At 33.9% G+C, this 14,828-nt stretch overlaps 2 protein-coding genes across 5 annotated transcripts in view; both read left to right on the top strand.

Annotated features, from left to right (window-relative positions):
* Nucleotides 1-884, top strand: part of LOC134842768 (serine/threonine-protein kinase Genghis Khan-like) — a 30,009-nt gene extending 29,125 nt beyond the window's left edge. For all 4 annotated transcript variants that reach the window (XR_010162546.1, XM_063859248.1, XM_063859247.1 and 1 more), the window contains one exon: nt 53-884. Coding sequence is in view for 2 of the 4 variants with exons in the window: in XM_063859248.1 (XP_063715318.1) it covers nt 53-69 (17 nt within the window). In the remaining 2 variants the exon portion in view is untranslated. The remainder of the gene's footprint in view (nt 1-52) is intronic.
* Nucleotides 885-8,702: 7,818 nt separating this feature from the next.
* On the top strand, nt 8,703-14,828 carry LOC134841979 (TLC domain-containing protein 5-like). The gene is made up of 3 exons (XM_063858106.1): nt 8,703-9,107; nt 13,353-13,584; nt 14,227-14,828. Exons 1-3 carry the CDS (start codon nt 8,921-8,923, stop codon nt 14,618-14,620), a joined length of 813 nt encoding a protein of 270 aa, XP_063714176.1. The 5' UTR covers nt 8,703-8,920; the 3' UTR covers nt 14,621-14,828.

Below are 14,828 nucleotides of genomic sequence, written 5' to 3'. Positions count from 1 at the left end.
GAATATTATTTTTCTCTTGTTCTAGAGTACGGCATTTTGTTTTTCTTTTCAGGTGATAACAAGGCTTAAAGTAATGCGTAATGCTTCAAGTTCCGCCAAGCGACAATATTCAGATTCCAAAATTCGAAAACTCGGATTTACAACGGATTCAATTTATATCCAGCGATCTGGTCCAGTTCTCGTGACTTGGGTATTCCAAATTCTGAAGGTCTGGTTTATGCGCTGAATTGACAATGTTGCTATTTATTGTAATGTAAATACATAAATTTTAGCTTAAATTCCAATTCTGTTGTTCGAAACTTTCCAATAACGTTTTAATATTGCGTTTTTGGTGCTGGGGAGATAGATGCTATATGCACAAACTAAACTAATATTTTTGTGAAGAATGTTGTCTTTAGTTTTCTGATTATCACTTTTGTATTATCACTTTTGTATTATCACTTTTGTATAATCACTTTTGCTAGATTACAGTAGATTATAGATTGAAATATTGTCATTTTGTATTAATGTGGTCTTGATTTCCAGAGCGAGTGCGGAAGACATTTCTTTTTCATACAATCAAACTTTTTTTTTGATCGCAAAGGGTTTGCTTTCTTTGATCATTGGTGCAATAATTATTTCCTGCGCAAAATTGTGTGTTAAACTAGATTTATTTGGACGAAAAATAAATTTTGTGTTTTCTCTGCCTAATTCGAAAGTTATCTGCTGCTTTTCAACTTGTTACCCTTGGTCTTCTTTCGTAAAAAAAAAATAGTTATGAACAATTTATTATTTGGTAGCTAAATCGTTTCTTTTTTGTTCAAACGCGAGCATTCAGGCGCTGCTGTTGCTACTTTGTTGCCTTTTTATCCTATCCCAATATAAGTTTCATATTGATTATTGAAGAGAATTTAATTATTATTTTCACCACTGTTTTTCTATTGAGACTAATTCGGAGAATTTTTCAAGTAGAGCTTAGCTGTGAAATTGGCGCGAATTTATTTGTTGCCTGGACTATCTCTGTTTGTTGTCAGCTCAAGGGAGGTGACGGGCGGGTTTGATACGAATTTTTTTACCAGGTGATTAGCAATTCTATTTGAAGAGAAAAGATTAAAATAAACGTTTGAGATTATTAATTGGCAAGCAACAAAAGGAACCCTTTTATTTGTTTCATGTGATGTTTTTGTTCGGTTTTTTTCAAGAGTCGATGATTGTATTTCAGACTCTTATGTGTCGCGATGATTTTTTTCTTTTTTTTTCAAGTAAAAGTCTTAAACTTTGTTCAGGCTCAAATTTACTGTTTCGCAGATTGATTTTTGATTTCTTTTTGAGTTCAGGTCATTTCCTTAAGTGTAAAGGTCACAAAAACGTGATCGACTTCTAGTTTCGCAAATGGGAATTTGTTTATCGAATTTCTCAGCGAAAAAAAAGAATTACTTATTGATCTATTTTTATCAAATTGGGTTAATTTTATCAAAAAAGTGTCAATCTTAAATTGTTCCAGAAATTCAAAAAGCCCTAAGGCCATCTTTTTTTGATATTCGAAGTTGAGATTTGTTTGAAAAACAGATCATGTTAAATTGATATCATTTTATTAATGAACGAAAACCTTGATCTGTCTGATTTGAACATTTCAAAAAGAATCCAACAAACTCAATATATTTTACCCAAGTCGCTTTTAAATATTTTTTGAAAATGAGGCTAGTCTTTTGAAATTTGACGTATACTTTTGCATCGCATGTGATGAATATTTGCTTTCTCCAAGGTCGAAATTTTTTCCTTTGACCGGAAATAATATAAGAATGGTTATTTTCAGCATAAAACTCTCATTTCTTTGTGTACGAAGCGGATGCAGTGGCTTATGGTGGAAGACTTTATATTAATGTGCCTCTAAGTGAAAATTTATTTACCTCTAACTAATTTATTATTTTAATTTGCATCTAACTAATTTGTTTAGTAATTTGCCTCTGAGTGCCTCTGTCGGTTGGCTATTTTTTACAGCACGCTCAATGTTGCTCGTTTTTGCAGTTCGATTTTGAGGTTTTTTCAAGATCAATTCACGTTAATATTCCCAATAGAAGACAGTTTTCGATAACAAAGAAGGAAAGCGCTGAAGGCGCAAAAATGTCAATAGCTGATAGTAGAATGCGATTGGAAGACAAAGAGAAAAACAAAGGTCTTGTATTAAGCCTCAATGAATAAATTGAATACATAAAAAGGTGTGATGTCTTTTTTCAAATTCTTTAAAAGTTTTCATAATCTTTTTTTAGTTGACTTTAGAATCCTGTTTTAGATCAATTCAAGCTCATTTGCCCATTGGAAGACAATTTTCGATCTCGGATAAGGAAAGCGCAAATGGTACGAATATTGTGATTTTTTTGCCAAAGTTTTAGTAGAGGTTATGGCTAGGTGAGATACATAAGAAAATTAGAGAACGTAGGTTATCAAATGTAAATGAACGAGATGATTACATAAAGCTTGTGTGATGTTTTGTTTTAAGTTTTTTTAGTAAGAACTTAATGGTTGTTCACGCTCAAATATATATTTTTTTATCATTGACTCTGGATCCTTTTTAAGTTCAATTAAAGTTCATTTTCCCAAAGGAAGACAATTACGATATCGAACACGAAACAGGCAAATGGCGCAAAAAATGCATTTGACTTGTTTTCAAAAGTAAAAATATGTTTTTGTGTTTCCTCTGGGAAACACAAATTCTAGAAAAAAATAAACGTATCTCCAGCTGTAGATGAGCTCCTAATACTGAAGTTTGTAAATTTATCGAATCTGATCTTGAATTATTTTATTTATTTTTTCGATTAAACGGGTTTGGCTGATGTTATATCGGCTTTGTCATTTATGTTGTGCATTTTGCGGGCAAACTTATTTTAAAATTTTTGTTTGTTTCAGGAGGGATGGGTCGTAAAATTTTGATTTAAAAAGTTTTAAATATTGAAGTTTTATATGACTACAGTTTTGTTTTCGGCTTAACGAGGGAAATCTCTCGTTAACCTTTTCGCCTTACTTGGCACTCGGTTATTGATTCTCAATGCTTGCTGAGACTTTTCATGAGCCTCATCCGATTCAAATGTATTAAAGATTTGTAGATATTGTTTTTTTGACTTGATCTAATTTTTTTCAGCTCATTTAAAAAAAAATGACTTCTTCTAATGCAATTTTTAAATAAATTTAACTGATAGGGTTACTGTTATCTCAAAATATCAAGCATGAAAGATTCGCCATAAAAGATTTCACAGAGTTTTTTCGATTGATCCAGTTTTCTCTAAATGCGTTTATTTTATGTTACAGTTCCAATCATGCTAGGGTTCTCAAAATTTGAAAAACCTTTGGGCCATATGTTTTTTAAATCCTTCCACGATCAATCAATTTTTCACGGTTTTAATTAATTCATCGAAATATTTACTACTATCTGTTGGCATTAACTGCATAATTCATTCAAAATGAGTCAGTTCGTCTTAATTGTTTGCTTAATTGATACAAATGTGCTAGTTTCAATGCTTCTCAGATTTTTTTTGTTGATCATTATTCTTCTTCAGCTAACAATTTTTATGATTTCGAAATATTATTCAATTTAATTTAATTGTGCGTTTGTTCTTCTGGCGTGCCAAAGTTGAAGCTCAGGTTTGCCTCTGCATTTGAACTGCCTTTCAAAACCGCAGAATAGACTAGAAAACGCTTTTGAGTAGAAAAGGCAGATAAAACATTCGTAGCTGCCCTGTGATATGTCCAGCTGTGTGAGTATTTTAGCAATTGTTACTGATTTACGCACTTTTATTTCATTTTAGGCGAGTTTTTTTTTTCTATGTTTTTTCAGATGGTTTTCAATATTTTATCTCTATGGTTTTCTATGGCACCTATTGATATCTATGATTTTTTTACTGATCAAATTGAAGCCGATGTAGCGGTTTCATTTTTATTTGGAGCCCACCAAAAATGGACGGAAAATTTTTTTAAGAAAAAGAGAATTAATGCGAAGATTTTACAGGACTTTCATTTCAATTCAAAAAATGCGATTAAATTTCAAATCCCCAGCTTATCAAAAATTCACTTTTTCCAATGGTTTTTACAAACTGTTTTTCAGAGATTTAAGCCAACATTACGAGGCCAAACTGTGCACTGGATAGGCGCACATTTTTGTGTCTGTATGTTCCTAGATTCCATAGACAAAGCTTTAAACATGTTCCAAAATGTAAGCGGATTCCACTTACAAAACTTCCATGGATTCCGCGTACAAATACCTGTAACGTTAACTTTGTCGGCTCATTTGTTGCGCCGCGGATTCCGCAACAAGCGAATTTAGCTAGTTATTTTGGATTCCGCAACTAAGTGGATTCCACAAAATGTAAGTGGAATCCACAAATGTAAGTGGAGTCCGCCAAATTTAAAAACGGAAACTGCAAATGTAAGCGGAATTCGCAAATGTAAGCGGATTCCGCAAACTGTAAGTGGAATCAGAATTTTGTTTATAACTGAACTTGCATATGAACAATTAAAAGCTAGAGCAATTCTTATCTCATTTAATTCTTAGCAATGCGGAATTTAATTGCAAGGACTGAACCATTGTCAGCGGAATCCACGAACAAATCTCAAAACGTTTGTTAACTAAATCGGTGGATGTCACTTTTTTGTATTTTGGAAACGCAAAACCGAATAAGTTCAATATTTGGAGTCATTGGGTTGAGAGTGTATGGAAATACAACACTCAGCATACAGCATATTGCCAATTTAGGTCAGTATTTGGGATTGTGTCAATACCAAATACTGGTTTTGGAAGCATAACGCCGAATAAATTCAATATTTGTAGCCTTTGGGTTGAGAGTTCATTGCAAGAAAACACACAGCATACAGCATATTGCCAATTTAGGTCAGTACTTGGGATTGCGTCAATCCCAAATACTGATTTTGAATGCTTGCGTCGAATAAATTCAATATTTGTAGTCATTGGCTTGAGAGTGTTTGGAAACACAACAGACAGCATTATCGCCGAATTAGGTCAGTATCTGGGATTGCATAAGTCCCAAAAACTGGCCAGTATTTGGGATTCCATCAATCCCAAATGCTGATGATCTAGTAGATTCCGATTCTAGTGAATTGATATCGAAGATGAGATCGAAGTTGACAGGATTTGAGATCGAACTTGGGTTGACAGGAATTGAGACCAAATGTTTGGTGTTTCAACTGGTAGTTGATCAATATAGTAATTGAGAATGATTTTTCTGGTAACCAGGATTTAAAATATATAATTTTAAACGCTATGCTACACAAATACATATATGTAAACGGAATCCGCAAATAAAATGCGGATTTTACTTACAATTTGCGGATTCCACATACAGTTGCGAAATCCGCAACAGCTCAATTTGACTAAACAAATTACTTATTATTTGTTTGTGGATTCCACAAACTGTTCTGGATTCCGCAAATACGGTTGCAGCTTCCGCAAAATCCCCTATTTTTGGAGCGATTTTGAGCGGTTCAGTCTTTTAGGTATTTGTTTGTGGAATCCAAAACAGCGAAAAAGATCAAAGAAAAGTAGCAATAATGCGGATTCCGCGACAAATATGATTTTGGCTTGTTGCGGAATCCGCTTGAAATGAACAGAATGCACAGTTTGGCCACGTAATGAAATTTGTGAAATATATTCCAAGAGGTGACTTTTTCACTCCGCTGTCAATCATAAAGTTCAATGCTCTATGAAGTTTGGAAGTTGAGAAAAGTCTTACAATTCTTTGCCCTTTTTTTGGTTTAGAGTCGTTTTTAAAATGGAAGATCGGACTACGTTGATGAGAAAAATCTAAAAACAATTTTGAAACTTGCGTCGTTTTTTAAGAGTGATAGTATGAGAGGAAAACAACTAAACTACTGCTACTACTCTTACTAATGCGTTTATTGTTCGTTTTCCCCCTGTGGCGGGGTTGGACATCGGAATGGTATACCTGGATAGCTTAGTAAATTCCGGCATTCAAATGAGGGCATTTCGAATAGCATTCAAGCTGTTTAGTTAATGAGATTACGTTGTTGCATGACATTCGATCAAGGCAGTCTGTGGCTTTGAGGCTTAAAGTATTAAGGTTCCACTAAACAAAATCGGTCCAGCGTTTTCTAGGCTTTCCTGCTAGTCGTTCCCCTGGGGTTGAAACAACAACTAAATTTTTTGCGAATGGTCATTTTGTCTTCACTGAACATGGCCAAAGTTCTCCGGATTAACAAGACCTGTCATTTTAATTACTGCTTCGTTGGTAACTACTTTTTCATAATTGAATCCTGTAATTCTACGCAGAGCTTTCATATCAGCACTCTTAAGATAGCCGGTTGTCACTTTGGTCTGCGCCCAGTTTTCAGAGCAGTACATCAGAACTGTCCGGAGACAAGCCTCGTAGATATGATACCTTTTAATCCAGTCAATACCGTTATTCAGCAGTAGATGCGCGATTTGCTTCCATTTTGTTCAGTAGGCTAGTTTTCTGACTAATGATGCACGTTTTGCGTTATTTTACCGGAAATCATGTGCAGGTAACAGAATTCTTCGACAGTATTAAAAGTTTCAGACGGATTGATCCGTAGAGTAGCATTCTGATTTGAACGATACTTGGAAGGATGAGTATTATAAGTTATTTTCCTGACCACTGCGTTTTTGATGCACTCTTTGAACAACAACGCCTTTCAACAACAAGTGCATGGATATTTTTGGTTTTTGAGGAATGAACTTTTTGTAAAGCCTTTTTTCGAAGTATTAAACTTCTCATTAGTCAGGATCATCTGCATATAGCATAATCCACGTTGTCGCGGAACCCGTTTCTTGTAGCCTCTTCCATTACTATTATGCAGGTTCCAGTAATAGGATGTCTCAGTAGTATCCACCTTTTAACAGGGTGCTTTTTCCTTTGTAAATTGTAACCGTCTCCTTTTCGATTCAATCAGAGGGGACTGGACCAGAATTCCAGACTTCCTTCAAGACTGAAAAAGTCTAGCAAGTCCACATTCCCCAAGAAAATTTGATATCCGAAATTAGCTCTTTTGGTCTTAGTTTTTCTTGTTTTTCTTTTTTCTCATTGTCAGTGCCACCTGGATAGTAAATTCCCCCAATAGGCCAGCCACGGGGTATCTTCCGTTTCAAACGGACTTGATTCATTTGAAAGATATGTTAAGTTATTTCGCAACTGCGAGAGAACATCATGGTCACAAATCAGGAGCTTTCCTTCGTAATTAATGAGTTTTGCTCATGCGACATTCTTATGATCTTTTTATTTGCTTGGCAAGGCGTGTCTCCGTTCTTAAGGGATCTTGTCACCATTTCTGGATTGATTCTTTTTAGCTTCAGCAACTAGGTGTTAGACGACTGTTCAGTCTCCAATATATCACCCGGTCTTCTTCATTTTCAGACCGCTGTCACTTATTGAACAAAAAAAGCGTTTGAAATTCTTTTGGCTATTTATTCGTTCCAGCACCATGTTTTTCTTTCTCAATGGTTTTCCCGTTTTTTCGCTACATACGCCTATTTTCGAAGGATTGATTTGAAAGTTTCCCATTTCGCCTGTATTTGATTTTTTTCTTATTTTCTCATTGCTTCTTTGTAATTAATTTGGTTTTCCCATTCATTTTATTTCCACAATTTTATTCTTCGAGCTAATTTTCACTCATGCTGGTAAATGGGTATCACACAAGCCAGATGTAAATCACACAAGTCTGTGTTTAGCTCCATCTTCGCCCTTAATAAACCCCTTCATAAACTCCCTTAATATTTTTTTAAATAAGTTTTTGGCACAGCCTCTCTGCGAAAATCGTGTTAGAATGAAATAGATGGGAACTAAACGAAAGTTTGAAACATTTGTAAATTAGCTTTAAAATATCGGCTTTTTGGTTGTCTGCTTTTGTTTTGTAGGCTTGGATACCAGTTTTCTATGAATGACTATTTTATGCATGTGGTTGTTTTGCTGGACGTGCTCTTCTCAAATTGAAAATCATTCGAGACAAATTTTTTTGTAGATGTGATTCTTTTGGTTTAACAAAATTATTCTCGATTTAATTGCATTTATTTCATTTTCTGTTGGATAGCTTGCTCCGCTTCGCCTCTGTGTTTACATTTTGATTGGTTCAGGGCTGAAAGGTTGTTACGTGATAACTTATTCGACCCATCCTGATAACTATTTCTGTTAAAATACAAAACACCTTTCTTTTAGTTTCCTTCATTGTCTTTTTACACAGTCGCAGCTGGTGTCATTACGAAATCGCTTGTTTGTTACAAATCTGCACTTTTCTAGGGAACGCTGAGATATTTAGATAAGAGAATCTCTGTTGAAATAAAGAGCATATGTTTTTGCTTGGTATTTATCAGTCAAGCATATGCATCTCAGCAAAATCAGTGACAAAAGCTGCAGGCTGGGGTTTGAATGCGGTAGCTTCGACAGTTTTTGCAAGGCTTGTTTTTGATTTTTCTAAATTTTGAGAGCGCTTTTTAAATTGGTTGGACGAATTGCAGTTCTTCGGTCTACAACTTGCAATTCGTTGTTTCAAATTTAGTTTCTTTCGCTGAAAACAATAAAACAGTGCGGTCAATGAGGGAAATAAATTGTTAGATCGATACTGCTTAAGACAACAGATTCATTTTCTTAACAAAATTCGTAATGTGAGGAAATAATCCTCTGTTAAGCAGATGTAGTATTCTGGTTTATTGATTGCAAGGAAACTTAATTTTCTGCTGCAGGCTTAACGGACAATTGAAACCTCGTAGACAGCAGAAACCGCAGACATATTTTTCAGATTCAATTGCATCTTGCATGTACAATTTGTAATTTAATTTAGGCATTTAACGAGTGCCTAATTTGCAAATGTACAGCAACAGAGTTTGTCACAACGGTTAACTTATTGACTACTTTTCTGCGTGATATTTGTGAACGTGAGTGCATTTCAATGTCGTTGTGAGATGTTGTTCCTGCTGTCAATATTGTTTTGGTTCCTACTCTACAAGCTACTAAACAGTGTCTCTTTCTGTGGCAAGGATTCTCCAGAATGGAATTGCAGACTGGTGACTTTGCTACATGGGGTATTTTGTCTCTTCTCAACTGCAATGTCGACGTTGGTGTTCGGACCTTGGCCGTTTACTGATCAGGGTAAGAAAGATGACGTTTGATTTATTTTTCAAGTACAACTTAAGTAGGGACTTGAAGAATGAACTACGATTTGAAAAATATCGGCTACGATTTAGTTTTAGACAGAGCTCAAGGGCCATCAAAGTCAAACTCGAGTAAATGTTTGTCATCTCCAGTCTTATTATCAGCCACAGTTGTTCGTAAACTAAATCACTGGTCGTCATCTTATCTTATCTTATACAATAAATGAAAGTCGGAATGCGCTATGGACGCAATGTTTAACTATACGCACTGTTTTAGCTTTGTCGAATGCAACGTATAAAAAACTCTTCAGGCTTAACGTTTAAGAGGAGGTCAAGAATATTCTAGAACTTTCAAACTTCCTAAGTCTGGAATATTCAAGAATTATTTTTGACAAATTCAATTCTTCAGACAAGATGAAATCATTGATTTTCAAGGCTAAACAGTATTTGTCCATTTTTTTCCAAAATTTTGCTTTTTCAGATCGGTTTCTTTCTGAAACGAACCAACTACAAACAGCAACCTCCTTGCTAGAAAAACTAGCTTTTTGCAAACCGGTTTGCGCTATGGAATATGTTGAAATTTTTCAATGTTTCATTACTTGCAGAGAAAAACATACACTTTTCACCAAACGGTTTGCTCTGTGAAAACTTGAAATAATTCAAATTTTCTACGCCTCAATAGCTTGCTTAGAACGACTGAAACTTCTCGCCGGTCGAATTGCTCTACGAAACAATTTGACATATTTCAAAGTTTTGTCGCATGAATAGTGGTGTGCTCAGGAAAACTATGAAATAATTTAAACTAAAATTTTTGTTTTTTAGTAATATCTTCGCCAAAGCATACAAAAACCTTCGCCAACTTTTTGTAATCAAGCTTTCGCAAACCGAATTGACTTTTGATATAACTTAAAATATTTCAAAATTTCAAAGCTTTAATAGCTTGCTTAGTAAAGTTTAAGATTTAGTCTTAAACGTTCAACTCGATTTGATCTACGAATCAGTTTGAAAACATTCTTGAAAAAATGTGAACATCTAAAAAATTATGAATTGTCAAAACTTCAAATAATTGAAAGTTTCATCGCCTCAATAGCTTGCTTAGAAAAACTGACCAGCTTGCTTCTCAGGAGTTGAATTGCTGTGTGAAATAATTATACATGTTTCATAGACTACTTGACAGTCTATGAAGTTTTGTTGCTTGAATAGCTTGCTTACAAAAACTTCAACTTATCGCAAACCGATCCGGTCTATGAAATATTTTGAAATATTTCAAAGTTTCATAGCTTGGATAGCTGCGTAGAAAAACTTTGAATTTTCGCTAACTGATTCGGTCTATCGATCTATGAAGTAACTACAAATAGTTCCTTAATTCAGAGCTGGAATAGTTTGCTTAGGAAAACTTGCGAGCCGATTCGGTCTTTTTGAAGAATTATTCGAAGTTTCATAACTTGAAGAACTTGCTTCGAAGCTTTTAAACTGTAGCGAATTGTATTGGTCTACAAAACAACTTTAGTATGTCCAACTTTTCTAGAATGAATAATTTTCTTGGGAAATTTAATTTTTTTGCAAACTGATTCAGTTTATGAAATAACTTGAAAGTTTTCATATGTTGAATAGCTTAAGAAGAACTAAGTTTTTTGCGAACCGATTAGCTTCATTAAATAATTTGGAATACTTCTTAGCTGTAAAAGCTTGCTAAGAAAATATTAAATTTTTCGTGAACCGATTTGCTCTACCGATTTAAGTTGAAATATTTCAACGTTTCATAGCTTAAAAACTTGAAGCTTTTCGCAAACTGATTCAGTTTAAGAAATAACTTGAAGTTTTTCAAGTTTGCTTTGCTCTAATATTTTGCTTAGAAAAAATTAAATTTACGCTAACCGATTCGGTCTACGAAATAACATAATAAATTCAAAGATTCATTTCTTGAATCGCTTCCTGAGAAAACTTCAAGATTTTTGCTAACTGATTCGGTTTATGAAATAACTTGAAATATTTCACTGTTGCATAGCTCTAATATCCTGCTTAGAAAAACCTAAATTTCCGCTAACCGATTCGGTACACGAAATAACATGAAAAGATCAAATTTTCATAGCTTGAATAGCTTGCTTAGAAAATTTTAAGCTTTTCGCAAACTGATTCGGTTTATGAAATATCTTAATTCAATTTTTCTAGCTCAAAAAGCTTGCTCATAATTTTTTTCGCAAATTGATGTAATCTATGAAATAACTTGAAATTTTTTGAAAGTTTGATAGCTTTAAAAGCTTGCTTATAACAACTTAAACTTTTCGAGAACCGATTCGGTCTACGAAATATTTTGGAAAAAATCAAAGTTTCTCAGCTTGAATAGCTTACTTAGGAAACTTGAAGCCTTTCGCGAATTGATTCAGTTGATGAAGTAACTTGAAAGTTTTCATATGTTGAATAGCTTAAGAAGAACTAAGTTTTTGCGAACCGATTAGCTTCATTAAATAATTTGGAATACTCCTTAGCTGTAAAAGCTTGCTAAGAAAATATTAAATTTTTCGTGAACCGATTTGCTCTACCGAATTAGTTGAAATATTTCAACGTTTCATAGCTTAAAAACTTGAAGCTTTTCGCAAACTGATGCAGTTTAAGAAATAACTTGAAGTTTTTCAAGTTTGCTTTGCTCTAGTATTTTGCTTAGAAAAACTTAAATTTATGCTAACCGATTCGGTCTACGAAATAACATAAAAAATTCAAATTTTCATAGCTTGAATAGCTTGCTTAGAAAATTTTAAGCTTTTCGCAAACTGATTCGGTTTATGAAATATCTTAATTCAATTTTTCTAGCTCAAAAAGATTGCTCATAAATTTTTTCGCAAATTGATGTAATCTATGAAATAACTTGAAATTTTTTGAAAGTTTGATAGCTTTAAAAGCTTGCTTATAACAACTAAACTTTTCGAGAACCGATTCGGTCTACGAAATATTTTGAAAAAAAATCAAAGTTTCTCAGCTTGAATAGCTTACTTATGAAACTTTAAGCTTTTCGCGAATTGATTCAGTTTATGAAGTAACTTGAAAGTTTTCAAATGTTGAATAGCTTAAGAAGAACTAAGTTTTTGCGAACCGATTAGCTTCATTAAATAATTTGGAATACTCCTTAGCTGTAAAAGCTTGCTAAGAAAATAATAAATTTTTTCGTGAACCGATTTGCTCTACGGAATAAGTTGAAATATTTCAACGTTTCATAGCTTAAAAACTTGAAGCTTTTCGAAAATTGATTCAGTTTAAGAAACAACTTGAAGTTTTTCAAATTTGCTTTGCTCTAATATTTTGCTTAGAAAAACTTAAATTTTTGCTAACCGCTTCGGTCTACGAAATAACATAATAAATTCAAAGATTAATTTCTTGGATGGCTTGATGAGAAAACTTCAAGATTTTTGCTTACTGATTCGGTTTATGAAATAACTTGAAATATTTCACTGTTGCATAGCTCTAATATCTTGCTTACAAAAACCTAAATTTCCGCTAACCGATTCGGTATACGAAATAACATGAAAAGATCAAATTTTCATATCTTGAATAGCTTGCTTAGAAAATTTTAAGCTTTTCGCAAGCTGATTCGGTTTATGAATAACTTAATTCATTTTTTCTAGCTCAAAAAGCTTGCTCATAATTTTGTTCGCAAATTGTGTTATTCTATGAAATAACTTGAAATTTTTTGAAAGTTTGATAGCTTTAAAAGCTTGCTTATAACAACTTTAAATTGTCGAGAACAGATTCGGTCTACGAAATATTTTGAAAAAAATCGAAGTTTCTCAGCTTGAATAGCTTACTTAGGAAACTTTAAGCCTTTCGCGAACTGATTCGGTTCATGAAATAACTTGAATAATTCAAATTTGTATAGCTCCATTAGCTTACGTAGAAAAACTTAAACCTTTCGGAAATCGAATCAGTCTATGAATTAACTTCGTAGTTTGAATATCTTGCTTAAAATTTTTTTTCGTAAACCCATTCGTTTCATTAAATATCTTGAAGTATGTCAAAGTTTCATAGCTTAAATAGCTTGATTAGAAAAACTTCAATTTTGTGAGCCGATTCGTTTAAGAAAATTAAAGTTTATCAAACGGATTTATGATAAAGCTTGCCTTGAAATTGTTCGAAGTTTCACTGCCTGGATAGCTTGATCCGAACAACAAATAATTTTTTGTGCGCTGATTTACTTTTGGAGGCAGGCTTGCTAGTTTCCCTTAAACAACGAAGTATATCAAGTTTTCAGGTGGGTTGAATACGCCCCTGGAGAACTTCATAGTCATAGTGTGTCTGGGCTACTTCCTGTTTGATTTCGCCTGGTGTCTCATCCAGCCCAGCAAGGAATCCAGGGTCATGTTCATTCATCACCTCATCAGCATAGCCTCTCTGGCCTATGTGTTATACACTGAGCACAGTGGGACCGAATTGATGGGAACTATATTTGGAGCGGAAGCTAGCAACCCCTTTCTACAGATTCGGTAGGGATCAAAGCTGTTCTACAAAACATGTCATTTAACTATTATGATGGTCGAAATATATCAACGGACGCTTTCAAATGAAAGTAACTTCGTAATATTTTGTTTGAATCTGATTAATAATTATAGAAATCTGTGATTTTTCAGGAAACAATTTTTGTTGTGGTTGAAAAAACTGTTTTCCAGGTAGAACAAATTTTTCGACGGTTCTGACCAGACTATTTTCATCGCTTTTTGAAGCCTTTTTTGCTGTTTCGATTATCTAAGTGAACCGCTTGATCGCTTAGCAATTTTCGCTTAATTTCTTTATGGAAAGTTTCTTCGCAATGAAGAAAAGCTAACAAGAAACATTTTCAAGATTTACAAACAACACAGCGCTACTTATATGCTTGGGTTTTTTTACTCAGACCAATCAAAATAGATTTTTTGCAAAAAAATATGGTCAAATGAGTTTAAGTCTTAAAAATTTGCCTGCGATCATTTTCGGTAAACTTCTGGGGATTTGAAAATTCAATCCGCCTTTCCGCTTTTTGTTATTGCTTTAACGTAATGTGCGATCGCTTTTGCTCTAAGTGAAACAAAAATCTGGTTTTGACTACAATTTTGATATGATGGTTCTTAAACTGTGGCCGTGTTATTTTTCAGATGGTTTCTAAAAGAGCTCGGCTTGAAGGAAACGAAACTGTACGAAGTGAACAACATAGTGTTCGTGTTAGTCTTCTTCATCTTCCGAATCATTCTTGGCTCACACCTTCTTATCACCACCCTCCTCCACCCCAAACCCACCCTCATCATCAAAGTGGGGGGCATAGGACTTTATTTAGTGGGGTGGATATTCATGTATGATATTGCTCTATACATGCGTCACTTCTTCGGCTCGAAAGCGAAGCGCAAACAGAGCCAATCAGATGCTGCCATTGACATCAACCCAAATGCTGCCGAGGAGAAATTACAAAGTTCTGAAATAATGGAATCTTCCACTTACAAAAACGGAATGAATGTGCGAAATGGAATCGTACATGCAATTGCTATGTCGTAAAGCTAATGAACAATTAACCAAGAAAAGGTATTGATTGATAAATTTTATTAATCCTTAAGTTGATTCGAATCCTTATTTGCCTTTGAAGTGTCTTAAAGCTCAAATCAAATGATGATCAGTTTCTTCATAAATATCGAATCATATATTTTTAAGTGTAAATTTGTATTTACATTTGTGGATTGTCCCCAATTGACAAATTTTTCCTTCA

This window comes from Symsagittifera roscoffensis, chromosome 3 (assembly GCF_963678635.1).
Source record: "Symsagittifera roscoffensis chromosome 3, txSymRosc1.1, whole genome shotgun sequence".
NCBI lineage: Eukaryota > Metazoa > Xenacoelomorpha > Acoela > Convolutidae > Symsagittifera > Symsagittifera roscoffensis.
This window is presented reverse-complemented; position numbering and strand designations above follow the sequence as displayed.

Excerpts from the sequence above, each read along its gene's own strand:
- LOC134841979 (XM_063858106.1), top strand. The coding sequence starts at position 8,921 with ATGTTGTTCCTGCTGTCAATATTGTTTTGGTTCCTACTCTACAAGCTA. Across the intron at positions 9,108-13,352 it reads TTGGCCGTTTACTGATCAGG|GTGGGTTGAATACGCCCCTG; the intron begins GTAAGAAAGATG and ends TCAAGTTTTCAG. Across the intron at positions 13,585-14,226 it reads AACCCCTTTCTACAGATTCG|ATGGTTTCTAAAAGAGCTCG; the intron begins GTAGGGATCAAA and ends GTTATTTTTCAG.